Raw genomic sequence first — 15,507 nt, 5'->3', positions numbered from 1 at the left:
CTGAGAAAAACAGGACATATTGTCTTGAACAGGAATGGCTTATTTAGATAAAAACTGAAATATAGAGGGCTATGACGAGCAGCTGTACTTCTTAACAGATTCTACACTTGCTGATATCTTATTGTCCCTTTGTTTGTCCTTGGTCAAATTTATTCTCAGGATTTGTCAACCGCAGTAACTACATACAGTGGAAACACTTGATGACCTTTTATCTTTGCCAGGTCAGTCATATTAATGTGTCCATCCAATACAAGGCTGACAGCTTTTACTGGCTGAGCTCTCCAGAGTACACCGTGAGGAGGAGGTGTCTGCCTGTTGCATAATTCAAGATCCACTGTATTGATTTTTCAAACCATTCCCTGTAATCCAGACACTTGAATGACAAATGCTACCACTGAACAAACAATCTTTTCAGCTTTCCAAGGAGCAGGGAGGAATGCTTTGATGCTCTGTTCACAGCTGTACCACTCATAAGCTATAGGTTTAGCCTTTAAATTAGAAAAATGAGTGTACTTTTGGACCCTGTTAGCATAACTGTGTTTTACGGTTAGAGTCACTTAACCTTGAATGTTAAAATTGGAACCTTGAGTGTGTAACAATAATCCAGATTGTTGTACTTTTCTGAACATTCAAGTATGGTAAAATGTGTATATATATTACCTTCAAAATGTCACCTTAAAGCCTAGAAGCAACTTGTTTTGGTGCTGTGTAGCACATTGTGAAGGTGGTGTGTGCCCCCACTGAAATGTTGGTCTAATAAATTCTGTCTCTTTTACATCCAATGTATATTCTGATAGTCACAGATCTGCTGACATAAGAGGAAGAAATCACATACTGTTTTTCGTGGTAGATTCTTAATTTGCAAATCAGACCACGAGCAGCAAAGCTCCTTCCTGTTCCTCTGCTGCACATATCTTGTGTATCATCTTCTGCTGCTCTCTGCTTTATTTTCACTTTTGCATGTTCAGATATTTCCATTCTATTTTCAGGTCAGATTTAATTGTGGTAAAAATGGCAGCGGAGGTTAACACGAGGGAAGGTGTCCCTCTCGCAGACGAGAGGAGATCCACAGGACGCACCAACAGATCCCCAAGAAAAGTAAGACCCGCGGTTGGCAAGACAGGAGGCGCTGAACAGGTCAACAAGCCGGCAAAGTCTGAAGAAGACCAAGTGATGAGGACGTCGGTGTTACATGGAAAGGTGAAGGCCCTAAAGGAAAAGCAGATGAAGGCGCGGCGGAAGGAATCCATAAATTCCGATGGTCACAGTGGGGAAGGAGACATCTTTGAAGATGCTTTGGTGACTCCTCAACTCCGTACTTATCTTACCGAAGAGTTGCTGGATTGCAGTAAGCAGGGGACACGTTCGGCTGCTCAACAGGAGACTCGGGGATCTGATGAGTTTTGGGGGAGAAGTAACACAGATGAATCTTCCATAAGTAACTGTAATGGTTGCAAACTAACAGACGTGTCTAACTTCAATCAGAATACCGAGAACAACTCACAGTTCTGGCCTCCAGACCGGCTGCACACTGATGGTTCCCCATGTGCTCAGCACAACGCTAAAAGGGATCCAACATCTTGGAGCCTGGCTGAGAGAGTGGAGAGAAACAGACAGGAACTGAGATGTAAATTCAACCAAACAGCCTGTCCCATTGCGGACGCTACACACGATGGGATAACCTGCCCAGGGCACACCGTGACAGATGACAGCTGTGAGTAGGGGCATACATGGAACTGCTCAACGTTGTACAGTTTGCTATTTCAGATGTCATTGTGATCTTGTTTCTTACATTTTGTTTCTTTTGTGCAGGGGTATTCCCTGGCGAAATAGATGGGGACTCGGGTGTATCAATACCTGTGACAGATGACTGCAGGTAAGAAATATACAGACAACTCCACTATATAATCCTGTAGGAATTAAGTAAAACAGAAGTTACTGATCTGTGACCTGTCATTATTATCACAGACAGCTAATCCTTTGTTTCTCTAAGCACAAAGTGCCTATAACAAAGTTTCCTCATTAAACCCTTTTATCAAGAAATTCATCCAGTTCTGCTGACTCTGAATATCATCATCATAATCATTTATTTATATATCGCCAACATATTCCGTATCTCTTCTTTCACTGTCAGTAAGAGAAAGGGAATCTGATGTGTGTCCTGTTAGAGGAGCGATATCTTCAAAACATTTTATTGAGGACAATTCCATCCTCTTTCCAGGAGAGAAAGCAAGAAGCCGTTTAATACAGGTGATCTAAATAGTATTGTAAAGTGCTGTAAACAACATGGTAGTGCCTGGAATCCCCACGTAGCTCTTTTAATAATAGAGCATTAACATTCCAAATTAATGACAGTATAGTACCTCTACAGAGTGATACCAAGGGCTAGATTTACTAAGCTGCGGGTTTGAAAAAGTGGGGATGTTGCCTATAGCAACCAATCAAATTCTAGCTGTCATTTTGTAGCAAGCACTAAATAAATGAAAGCTAGAATCTGATTGGTTGCTTGCTATAGGCAACATCCCCACTTTATCAAACCCGCAGCTTAGTAAATCTAGCCCCAAGTGTCAAAGAATTTAACCCTGAAACTTTGCCATTCGCACATTGGGGAGGATGTAGATTTTGCACTGCAAGGGGTCTAAACTTTTTTTTCCAATGCAGTACACACATATTGACTAGCTCTATTCTATATACTGCATTTTATAGTTGGATTGGACTGCGCCCCTCTTAAAAATTTAAATCAGTTTGTGCATTCTTACATTTCCCCCCCTGCAGCACAAGTGGTCTTTCCAGGTGCAAAGTTTGCACCCAGTAGCTGGATTTGCTCCTAAGTCTAAATGAGCCCCTTCATGGTCACTCTTCAGAGAATGGATCGCCTCTATTAAAATGAATATACCAGTCTGACATATTCAATTTCTCTAACCAGGGATTTATCAAGCGTCTTCTGTTAGAACGCTTGATGAACAATATACTCTATATCCTAGTTACCCAGATAACAGCAGATCTGAACTGATGTTCCTACTGCAATGACGTCATTGTGTTCCCATGGTAACCACTCGTGTCCATTGTACGCTACGTCTTCCAATAATAACCAAAGCTCAGACGTTATATTTGTCACTCTTATATCGTACCGCTGGTAAACTATGAAGCTACAGCTCGGCAAATCAGTTGACATGTAGCAAAAAGAAACATTATCCTTCTAACTGCAATAGCAAGACCAAATATAAAAAATATATGAGTTTATTAATAGCCACAATTCCTATAAAAATATTCAACGCATAAATGAATTGTGTGGACAATGACTTTTATTTATGTACCATTACTTGTGACATTGAATATTTTTGTACATGAATTGGTGATTAATAAAGCATGTTATACTTTACAATCGGTCTTGAGAGTGCAGTGATAAGGGTCATGTTTCTGTATTTTGCTACATTATATGCTGCGTGTTAAACGTGACAGGTTTGGGTACCAGATGGACATTTCATTTCTCCTACTGTGAATGGAAATAGAAGTCATTTAGAACTCTGCAGCTGTTGCTGAAGTGCAATTTCCAGCAATTTACCAGTTATCGGATCCCAGCGTAATATGGCAGATACATTTGAACAGCAGCTGATCATTTACGGGTTGTCTAATCATGAAGACGTGCATTTTCCTAGAGGAGGATATTGCTGGTATGGAAGTCATTGCTAGTTAGCTGTAGGCACGGTCATGCCTGTTTCTTGTGTGTGTCAGATAAGAATGTATCAGGAGGACATGTAGATATTTGCTTGCGTTTATACTAAGCCTGTGACATGAGGTTTCACAGCTGATCCCCCGCACAGCATATTAATACATAGCCAGAAGTGATCACTGCCTTTGGTCTTAAGCCTCAACCATATGTCATGTATCACAGTCTCTGACTCTCACTGTGTGTCCTTGTCTAATCATTTCCTAAAATGGGTTATGTCCTTGTATTACCTATTGGTTCTTTTTGTGCTTTTATGATAAAGTCCATTAGGGGGCGCTGTCAGCGTCAGTCCCTTTTCTCACCCTACATTTTTATACAGTCTGATGCTCGCTGTTACACTCAGGGAAGTGGCGTCATTATAAAATCCCTTCTAATCCTCTCCCAGGGAGCTCAGCGTCCGTCACGAACAGGCCAAGCAGCTGCTACACAGAGCACGGATGAAAGCAAAGGGGGCCAGTCCCTTGCGAGCCTCCCACTGTGTCCTTCCACATCCAAATTCGCAGCCTCCACTTCTCCGGTAAGAAAGGGGTGATGGGGTTAAAAAGGGAAAATAAAGACGGCTCAATGCGTTGAGGAACAGGACAATAAAGAGACTAGGATTTAAGTGGATTAAAAGCTTTTACAGAAAATCACAAACCATGGTGTGTAAGAATAGTGGGATGGAGTCTCTAGGAATCACCGGGTTTTCTTCCTTTTATGTCTTTTATGTTGTTTTTTTTATTGCTGTCCAATCCTTTTGCTATATCTTCTTCTCTAACTTCTCCGCTGTTAGATTGTGCCAGGCACTCACTACTACTCCTGCAGTCGACAAGCTGACAAGGCATTGTCCTTGTTGTATCACATCAATCAATAAGTAGCAGGTTAAGCTGACCGAGTACACGGAAGCCTTGGTCTATCTCACAATGTGAATGTTTCATTACTCAGCCCATAAAACGTCTTTATTTTAAAGGCAGTGGTAATAAAATACAGTCTACAAACATATATATTTTATGTAGGATGGACTATACTACAAGCCAAGCAAATGGATATATGTATGTATGTAAAATACCCATATAACAACTCAAGGTGTGATCTAGTTAAACTTGCGACTCATGTAGAGTTGGGTGCATTTGCCCCTGAACGTAATAAAATACGCATGCATATAGTGTAGAGATATGAGTTGAGTCTCATTACTAATTGCTAAAGTTGCATTACCCTATATCCGACCTGAGGCTCTCCAGGTGTTGTGAAACTACAAGTATCAGCATGCCCTGCCAGCTGTCGGGTGGCTAGCTACTGGCAAAGCATATGCTGGAGCTTGGAGAACCATAGGTTGGCTAGGCCTGCCCTAGTTGAACACAATATAATAATGTAATGTAGTGTCATAAACATAAGAGAGAATAGAGTCTTGACACATATTAATGTAGTGTTCCCTTTAACATTTTAATACAAATATATACAAATTAAATTAAAAACAAACATCTTTTCTTTTCTCCCTTAAAATTCAAATGGGAATCTTTTTTTCCTGGAAATTTCAAATAAGTAATGTGAATAGACTGCTGTGACTTGGTGTAATATATAGCAGCCACACTAATGATGTTTGCACTATCGGCCATAGAGGTCAGTCTGCAATCTGCAGCAGCTAGATAGTGCTGCTGGCCATTGTCATTGTGTCTCTTTGCACCAGCCCTTGTGAGATGTACGCCTCATGACGGGTCTATATGGGCCTGTGATGGGGTCTGTTTCGGTTACAGCCCTTACAGTACTTAGCCTACGCTCCTCCCCTGGTACTGTCTCTTCAGTCGTAGGGATGTAAGATGTGTCACAGTCTACATACGGACTATATGGGCGTTTATTTGGTGCACATTCGCGGTACGGAATTGTGTATTTCAGCAATAAAACAGACATCTGCCTCTACACGGGCACCACCTGGCACTCTGATATGAAATAGATATGGAGTATTTTGTACATTGGCCACTTGTACATTCTTAGAAACTTAGGCTGACCGTTTGGTAATCTGAACATTGTCACCTCCAGCTACACCTTGCACTACAGTTTAATGTAATAGGTCTATACAGTAGTTTGTAGATTTCCTTATCCCAGAGACCCTTCGTATACCCTACTAGAGGCCTTGCTTCAAATGTTTACAGATCTGTTTTATTGTGCAAAGTGGCTTATAGTTACTGATAATAAGGGTCAGTGGGCGGCTGATGTAGGTCTCTGGATGATGATGATGATGACTGGGAGGATGCACTTGAGGGACCCAATCTAGTGTTCTCCCATATAACCTCACAATGCATACACCAGTCGATTCAATTTAATTTGAGAACATGACAATCTATGCCTCAAATGTTACAATGTCCCAGGGTAGTTTTCTTAGTGTGGGAGTGCCCTAAATTACAAGGTTTTTATACAACAACAGCATTGGTAATAGAGTCCTAGGCACCTAGGGTGAGTGACTGGCCTCAGTCAATCTTTCCAAGAAATGGATATATCTGTGTCTTAGCTGGTTAAATATTTTAGTATGCAGTTGTGTTGTTGTCATTGTTGTATCTTTTGTTTTCACAAGGTATCATACTAGAATCTCTTGTTGTGTATAAGTCCATCAACACAGAAAATCATTTTTAAAGGCTGTTGTCATGGAGATGGCACCATCAGTGACGTCCAAGTATCCAATTCCGATAACTAAGAGGTCTATTTGGCTTCCTGGTCCTAACCACAGGCATTGTGGAGTGCCGTGGAAATAAGTACTAAAGGCCATTGTGATTTCATTCTTGCAGGTTTTCTCATGTTTTACCTTTTGACTCCATTCTTGTTGAGACGTGGTCTTAAATGTTTTCTTCATTAATAGCACAATAATCTTAAAGTGTATTTTGACATTAAAATGGCATATCTGATATTGTCCTTATGCAGGGGTCCCAGTGTCCCAGGTACTTTGACAGACGGAGGATCTCAAAGTGACAGCTCCAACAGTGACTACTGTTCTTGGCATAGAGGCTCTCGCGGGAGCTCTCCATCTCATGTGCGCTTCCAAGATGAATCAGAATGGGATGCTGAAGAGCGCTATCGAGAACGACAACAGGTTCCTCAGACATCCTCTGTGACCACCACTCCACCCTCCAGAAGACAGTCAAATAGTCCTGTTTCCTGGACAGAACAATTGTTATCATCTGGGAATGGACAATGTGGGGCATGTGGCTCTTACCTCAAGGGATCTGGAGCCAGCCCAGCTGCCATACACGGAACCAACCTACGCAATGTTCATTTGGGCTCAAAAATTACTCAGGATGGCCCCCTTAGCTCACCTTTGGGGGGTAAGCCCTCGCCTCACTGGATTCTCCCTTCACAACCATGGCGAGTCCATACTGAGCTGATCCGTGAGACACACATTGGAGGGGACTCCACCGCAGACTCTTCAGGAGAAGAGGAAGGCAGTCGGGGCCACAGTAAGAAGAGTCGTAGCTGGGGAGCATACAAAAGCTGCAAAAACAGCACAATAAACGAAACTCCTGGTCACAGAGCCATATTAAACCCCTTAAACGCATCAAATACAGAACAAGACATTGAAATTAAAAATGGTACTTCTAGTTCTGTTCTAGAAACTAGACTAAAAAATAACTTACCCCTTTTAGAACCTAGGTCTACAGCCATAATATCAGAATCCAATCTAGAAGCAGGTACGGTTACCAGAGGTTATCATGTGGACTCAATGAGAACTGGTTTAAGAAAAGTGCCACAAGATTTAGAGACTAAACAAGCAAGAAAACCTAAGAACTCATCTGTTGAAATGGGGAAGGGATCCAGCACATTAAATGCAGAGATAGGAATTGGGAACATTGTGTTAAATTTAGACACTAGGCAAGGAACCTACATAATTGATCCATCCGTTAGTAGAACCCAGACTACTCCCTTGGAAAAGTGCATTCCACACGTGGTTTCTCAACCAGATCTTGGCACAACTCGAGGTAGTTTCAGTACTTCTAGCCGTGTGCCTACCCCGCCATCTGGGAAAGCCCCCAAGGTGGTGCCATCTAGAAATGGTAGACTTACCATCCGTTCAGAAGGCATCAAACAGCAGCTATTTAACTTACAGGGAGGAGACATAATACACAACTCACAGGACAGAAAGGGAATTCAATCGGACTCCGTGCCAAAATCCAAACGGAAGAACCAAGAAGCTCTTGTGGATCTGAACAATTACCAGCCTTCTACTTCCAGCATGAAATCTAAGGTATCTACAGCTAGAGAACAGTCACAGAAATCCAAGTCAGAGGGAAGGAAGACTAAGGAAGTCAAGGAACATAGGACCTCTGGGAAGCAACATGTGGCCATGGAACAAAGGGATGACGAAGGCACTTACACCAGTGCTAAGCAAAAAGATTATGGAAGACATAACTCAGCTACAGAACATCGGGAATCTGGACTTAATCAAAGCCAATCCAGGGAACAGGCATCAAGTGAAATGCGTTATCCAAAAAAGGAAGAAAAGTGCACTGAGAAGCCTAGAACAAATGGACAATTGCACAGCAACAATACAAACACAGGTAAGATATACAAGTCATGTAATTTTATACAACATCGAAAAGTACAGTAGTTGCTGGGGTAAGAAAATCCGAATCACACAGCAGTTATTTTTTTTTATTTTTTTTTTTATAAAATGAAGCATTTACAGGAGTCTCCAGTGAAACTAACTATTATTATATAATACATGGTATAATGTAAGGCCAAAATAAATGGCCTAATTATGGTGTTGGATAATGAAGGCACTGATAAGTAAACTTGACTGTGAACGAGAACTGCGGCTTATAATATTTGATTTCTTTCCAAGGATCTGCCAAAAACAGCTCTATCTGCCAAACAGCCGGTCCGGTAACCTCAACCAAGGACAGTTCCTTGGTGGCGGCAGAAGACAGGTGAGTTGATGGGGCACATGTAGAGTCATACATTTAAGTATGTGACACTAGGAATGTGCCTAATAAATTGTCCAGTAAGCTGTCTATTCCATCCACTTGGTGACAGCAGACATGCACATAGTGCTAGGCAGAGCTTCTCTAACTGGCATCACCTAAAAGCAGAACTCTTGGAAGTTGTTATTAGCTTGCAGTGTCCTAGGTAACAGAAGGCTTTGTACAGATTTGTGATTGCACACTCAAGAATGTGGTCAATAAAGGCACTAATTAACATGCTCTGTTTTGTTATATGAGCATTTTGTTCCGTAATAGTACTTTTATACCACTGTCTAAAGCTGGGTACACACTACAGGGTTGTCGTCCAATAATCGGCTCAACCAGCCGACATACGACCACTCGTTCGAAAGCGGGTCAATGTGTGTAGCGACACGATGGTCGAACGTCTGCCCAAATGGACGATTGATGCCCCATTTGGTTGGTCGTACCGTTCAATATTTTCGTTCCAGTCTCCTTTCCGTTGTGTAGTGTGTATAAGTTTCTGACCGATCCACGACAGTGAGTACGAAATTACAGTCATTGCTCACGAGAACATGGCTGTAAAAAGTCGCTAACAGGGCAGCTGCTCTTCCCTTTATTGTCTAAAACAAGGCTAGTGTCTATGCAGTCCATGGACCGAGCGATCGGACCATTGATCGCATGTAAAATCAATCGGCATAAAAAGTTGGTTGAAAATTCTGTAGTGTGTACCCAGCTTAATGCTGGTTTCACACATTACAATCCAATCTGATTTTCTCAATGTAATCTATGATCAATTTGGCCACAAATGTAGGATGAAACTGCTCAGTTCTGATAAGATAACACTGATCCATAATGATTGGAATACAATAGAAACTGTCTGCACACGATACTCTACTAATCCACATTTGACATGAGCCAATGGGGGTCAACGGTCAATCCCAGTTGTTTAGGATGGGGCCACACAATGTACAATGGCTGGAAAGATTGTCAACTTGACTAAATTGATCAATAAAAATTATATTGTGTGGGAGCCTATAGAATGTTCAATTAGGGTGGGTGGGTAGGTAGGTTATTTAATGTTGGTGTTTAATTTTCTTTCATTACTTAACAAGTTTGTTATGTGGTCTTTACATTTTGGCGTGTTTTATATTGTGTCCGTTACACATTCTGTAATTTATACATATTTTCAGAAATAGTTATTTGTTTTCTTATTGGGAGGAATTCTTTAATTATGTAAAGACACATTGCTTTTATTGCATACTATTCAGAAATGATTAGCCATAGAAGTATATGTAACAGATTCAAAAGAAGAACAAAATAAAAGAGGAAAGAGGGGCGAGGAGTTTGGGTCCACCAAAGGGACCTTTTATAAGTAAGCAGACATGAGAAAAAGACAATCGATTTTCCCAGCATCCCTGATGACTATAAAATGTTATCCATTTAGACGATAGATCTGCGGTTTGTGGACTACCGAGTCCCATCTTCTGTATTTCCCAAGCTGCAGTTCCTCCCGTTATACAGTCACAATTGTCCAGATCTCAGTCAGTTGTGAAGTGTGAGGAGGAGGTTGGAGAGGAACATCAGGAGCAATGAACTGTCTCCTGTTGTAGAGATCTGATGCACAGGAAAAGGGTAGTGAAAACTTATATTTGTGCTATTTAATACATGTATTTTACATATTTGCCTTTTGTGTATTGGCTTAGTGATTGGATATCCTGTATAATCATAGATGAGTTGAGCTAGGTACACACTTGTAGTGATTTAACACCTACACAATTTACCTTTCAAATCTGTGCTCTTCATCTCTCATAAGCATCTGCTGAAAAGATGGTGACTCTGTGCACTCTGTACAGATATGTGCCTACGCTGCTGGTCATGTGCACGATTGTTGATCGTGATTTTAAGGATGTGTAATAAACCAAATCAACAGATGCGATGTGTTTTGGTACAATGAACCATGATCGTGGGAGCGCACGTATCTGACCAAATGGTCGTGAATGATGTGATCTGCAGGATAATTGCATAGATGTCTGCCCAGCTTAAAGCTAGGTACACATTACAGAATTTTCCACCAACTTTTTATGCCGAGCGATTTTACATGTGATCGTTGGTCCGATCGCTCGGTCCATGGACTGCATACACACTGGCCTTGTTTAGGACGATAAAGGGAAGAGCGGACGTCCCTTTAGCGACTTTTTACAGCCATGTTGTTGTGAGCAATGACTGTAATTTCGTACTCACTGTTGTGGATCGGTCTGAAGTTTATACACACTACACAGCGGAAACGAGATTGGAACGAAAATATTAAACGGTGCGACCAACCAAATGAGGCGACAATCGTCCATTTGGGCAGACTTTCAACCATCGTGTCACTGCACACACTGACCCGACTTTTGAACGAGAGGTCGTATGTCGGCTGATTTAGCCGATTATTGGATGAAAACCGTGTAGTGTGTACCTAGCTTTAGTCATTTCATAGTCCGCCTGTGATTTGTTAAATAGTGCCATAAAGTGTCATCTAATGTGTGTACCCAGTGAAGTAGTGGAGAAATCCCTTTAAACAAACAACCTGTTGTGTTTTACCCCATAGCACATGGCAGCCTGAGATAAAGAAGGGAGATCTCCGCAGTGGGATGAGGAAAATTTTCAACAGCATTGGCTTAACCTCGCGGCCCAAGCTGGAGCGTTTCCAGTCTTCTAGTTTGGAGCAGATATCTTCCCCGGGCCTTAATGAGAGAAATGCTTTAGCTAATAGGGACAGTGAGTCATGCGATGGATCAGTGAAGCCGGGCAAGATAAAGAAGAGTCCATCATTGCAGTCTCTGAAGCTGGTGAGTACAGCAATACCCTGGGCTGATTACACATGAAATAACACAGCTTGTTCTATATGCACAGTGGCTGATGGCTGATAAGTGTCTGTCTCTCTCAATATGTGGCTGGGCCTTATCTGACTTCAACACCTGCCTTATCTGTGCACATAGATTGTGCACACTTGTTCTACACTGCTAGTAATGAGCCCATAATCAGATCTCAGCACCTTAACCCGTTCCCTTCCAGAGGGTCCAGAAATTGATACAGGGAATAGAGATCGATGTGCTAGATCAGTCCCTTTACCATAGAAGTCATGTTTAAGGAGGAAGCGATCAACATTCCCTGAGGACAGATTTACCTAGCACTGGCCCAAAGAAAGTGACTGTCTGCACCTTGATCTAACGTTCCAGAGGGTACTATTGTCCAGAATTGTGCAGAACCCAAAAGTATATTTAGAAATAACCTTAAAACAGTTAATAACTATTTTATGTAGATGGAATTTTTCAATTTGTACTTTTTTTTTTTTTTTTTTTTGAGCTGCTGTTTTTAATGTCTCTTCTTCAATCTCAACGGGCTGTGACTTTTCACTATGCTGCAATCAATAGGTATCGCTGGTTGAATGTTAGTGTTGTCTGTAGGGCCGGACTATGAGAGAGTATCATAAAGAGATCAGAGTGATCATAAAGTGAGAATTGCCTCTTTGTCAGCACGACAAAAGGAAAAAAAAAAAGGGAATTTTCTAATTTTATTTTTGTAACCGTGATAAAAAGATAGTGAGGGTTATTAGCCTACATTGCTGAATGGTCCAATCACAATTAGCTTTTATCTGCCTAGTGGAAGTTATGCTGGACACACCCACTGTGATGTCACAGCCGATATGAGCCCCATAGTGGAGTGTAAAGCGCTACGGAATTTGCTAGCGCTATATAAATAAATGTTGATGATGATGATAGTGGCGCAAGTGTGTCCTAAGAAGCAACCGATAGTGACCGATCTAAATTATTATCGGACGTGATAGGATCTCCAGTCGGAAGATGACCATTACTGGCTGTGAGTACAGACATCTTCCAACCACATTAACAACCCCTGGGGAGGTTGGAAGTGATCCAGATGATCCGCCCGTGGGGCGCATTGTCATCTTTTATTTAATTAGGACCCTACATGTATGTCCATATTGAACACTGATCCTTTCCCCCAGTGACCAGATCGCCCAGTATGTTGCCATCTGTAGGTTGGCTGGTTGCTGCACTATTAGTGCAGATTTTGACCTTTGAGCACGTTGGTAAATAACCAGCACTGCCTTATATCTAAGGGCAAACATTATGTAAAGGAAAAATGTATAGATTTTACTGTAAAGAGCTGGAGGATAATGCAAAAAACCCACATACCAGATAAAATCAAATCACAAATCGGTGAGATACAATGCACATGAGTATTAAGAACCGATGACTAATTTGGTTACATATACATAGTAATATACAGATACGCTGCATGACCACTGAGCAATTATAACACAATATAAATAGTGCGCTGTGTAAAACAGAATAGGTAAATAGTGTGTACCTTAAAAATATACATAGTAAACAAATGTATACAGAGGGGGAATCTAGCTGAAGCACCAATAATTTGTAAAGACACAACTCTATAACAATAAACCATAACAGAGGCAGATATTCATATAAATATAAGTGTTTATATCCAGACTGGCAGTGGATCCAGAATAGAGGAAGGTTTTATTCTGTAACATTCTATACATTCTAGGTCAGTGCTAGATAAGAGCACGTTCTGTGTGACAGAATGTGTAAAATTCGGCACCAAGTGAACTTGGCAAATATTTTGCAGTTTTTGCTCTTCTATTTTATAAAATAAAATTGTAATGAAGTCAGTGGAAACAGAAGGGAATATTGTAATATCGGAATATTTTTTCACTCTGTCGCTCACAGAAGCCTGAAGTCTTCATTTTTATGCTGTTCCAATATGTTATTGTAAGAGCCTTTTTATATCATTCTCATAGTTTGTAACGAGAACCATTATCCCACAGAAGCAAAGGAAGAAGGTAATTCTGGGTAGAAACCTACAAACCACTTCTTACTCACCCTTACTGGTCATCCATGCGTAAATAATCACCGGTTTAGCAGCATGGATAAAGCAAGAGATGCACAAGTAAATCAGACTTGCAGACAGCCTGTTTCACACTTGTTAGATATCATCAGTGCAAAATATGTATCAATCTCTACTACATCATTGAAAAAAAATGAATAGAAACTAAAAATAACCTACCTGTCCCAGCGTGTGGCCTAGGGGGCATATAGCAAGTAATGTACCTCCTCACCCGTGCATTCTTCTCTGTCCCGGCTAACTCTTGGGTGTGGGATTAAGAGGGTTCCCGCACGTGGGTTTTACAGCAATGTCTGCTACGTGTGGACACAGGTGATGTTTCGTGGTGGTGCAGCGCAACAGAAGTAGTAATAAGTTGGATACCAGGCCATCTCTATATTGCAAAATATGAACTATTTATTTACGCTCCTTCGCTCCAGCACATTCTTAAACAGTTGTAATAATCAAATATATTCAGCCCGGGTCAAGGCTGAATGTGAACGGGTCCCCTGCATCTACCTGAGTCAGAGGACCCGGGAATTAGACCCGGGTCTTTTGCAGGGTTATTCCTGGGTCCGACCCAGGTAGATGCCAGTCTGAACGGTGAGACCCGGGTTTCTCCAATCGGATCCCACCGAACATTATTGAAAGTTAAAAAAGAAAAAAAAAATCACAAGAGGAACCAATCAAAGCTCCTCTTGTGATGTTGGGTTTAGTGTGAACCTGGAAATTTGTCGGGGTGGGAGACTCTGTCCCCCAGCAATATCTCAGGTTCATATACCCAGGATATACCCGGGACTGCAATGTGAGCGCAGCCTCAGCAGTGTCTCACTCACCCCTCCTCTGTGGGGGTGACTATTCACATGTTTGGACTCGGACACTTACTTGCTAGTGTTCTCTCAACCCCTTCAGTGTATGCTGCCTCTCTGCTTCTAACAGGATATCTCTGGGCTCAATCACTCAGAATATAACGGTAAGACTGAGAGACACAGCATCTGAGGTAATGTGTTATATTCCTCCTGACTGAGCTCTCCTCTCATACTGCCACATTCTGAGGTCATTTCTCCCATTTCACTCATATTCCCCCTGTCATGATGTACTTTGCCCCTGTGGCAGCAGGCCACGGACCTGCTCCCTAGATTGTAAGGGCAGTACCGGTGCCGTCTCCCCTCTGTCCCGGGTCCCTGCCCGTCACCACACAGGTTCTCTTCAGCTCATATCAGCCATATGTTGCCAAGTAACGGTTCCTGGTGTATCTCCTCCTGGTCTTAGTAGAATAACAATTCCAGATATATACTATAATAAAAATAACCTAAATACTACCCAATGTTTTGAATGTTTCTACTGTATTTCTTCATGTCCTTCATGACTCTAATGAAAGCTAACTGCTGATTGGTTGCTATAGGTTACTGCATATAAACAATTTGTTAATTAATATAAGGCTCATTTACAAACCACAAAAAGTACAGATTCGCACTTCTTTGTTTGTGCACAAGGGTGGACTCGTCACATTTCAAGGTGTACACCCATTTCATAGTCCTTGGCACTGCCTGGGGATAAACAATGTGCGCCGAGATTTATGAGTTAGTAGATCTGCCTGGAAAGGTGTATGGGGTAAAGAGCGAAACTTCTTTCATTTGTTTATTAATCATGAGTGATAGGACATATATATTACAGGTGTCACTTATTACTACATGTACACCTTCTGCAGATCAGGCAATGTCCATGTAATAAGTGTGCTCTCTGCAAATCCTTTATATCAGTTAAATAAAAATGAGAAATGCACTCATGGGCTAATCTGTCCTCAGCAAGGAAGACACACGATTACCCCAACTCCTCCTATTGGACTGTGTCCCTGCAGACACCAACATCTTGTCTAGCTAACCCCTGCGCGTTTGTGTAAAAGTAGGAATTGCGACATCACAAGAGATTGTTTGTGCTGCGACCTTGTACTTTACAGTT

At 41.6% G+C, this 15,507-nt stretch overlaps 1 protein-coding gene across 2 annotated transcripts in view; it reads left to right on the top strand.

The window, feature by feature from the left end:
• The window catches only part of KIAA1614 (KIAA1614 ortholog), a 33,821-nt gene that overhangs the window by 14,362 nt on the left and 3,952 nt on the right, over positions 1 to 15,507 (top strand). For both annotated transcript variants that reach the window (XM_075182276.1, XM_075182275.1), the window contains exons 2-7: positions 990 to 1,714; positions 1,813 to 1,876; positions 4,116 to 4,247; positions 6,623 to 8,253; positions 8,538 to 8,622; positions 11,228 to 11,468. In XM_075182276.1, coding sequence (XP_075038377.1) covers positions 1,012 to 1,714; positions 1,813 to 1,876; positions 4,116 to 4,247; positions 6,623 to 8,253; positions 8,538 to 8,622; positions 11,228 to 11,468 — 2,856 coding nt within the window. In that variant the 5' untranslated portion in view covers positions 990 to 1,011. The remainder of the gene's footprint in view (positions 1 to 989; positions 1,715 to 1,812; positions 1,877 to 4,115; positions 4,248 to 6,622; positions 8,254 to 8,537; positions 8,623 to 11,227; positions 11,469 to 15,507) is intronic.

The sequence above is a fragment of the Mixophyes fleayi genome, chromosome 8 (assembly GCF_038048845.1).
Source record: "Mixophyes fleayi isolate aMixFle1 chromosome 8, aMixFle1.hap1, whole genome shotgun sequence".
NCBI classification, from domain to species: Eukaryota; Metazoa; Chordata; class Amphibia; order Anura; family Limnodynastidae; genus Mixophyes; species Mixophyes fleayi.
Note: the sequence above shows the minus strand (reverse complement) of the source record. Positions and strands in the feature narration are given on the sequence as shown.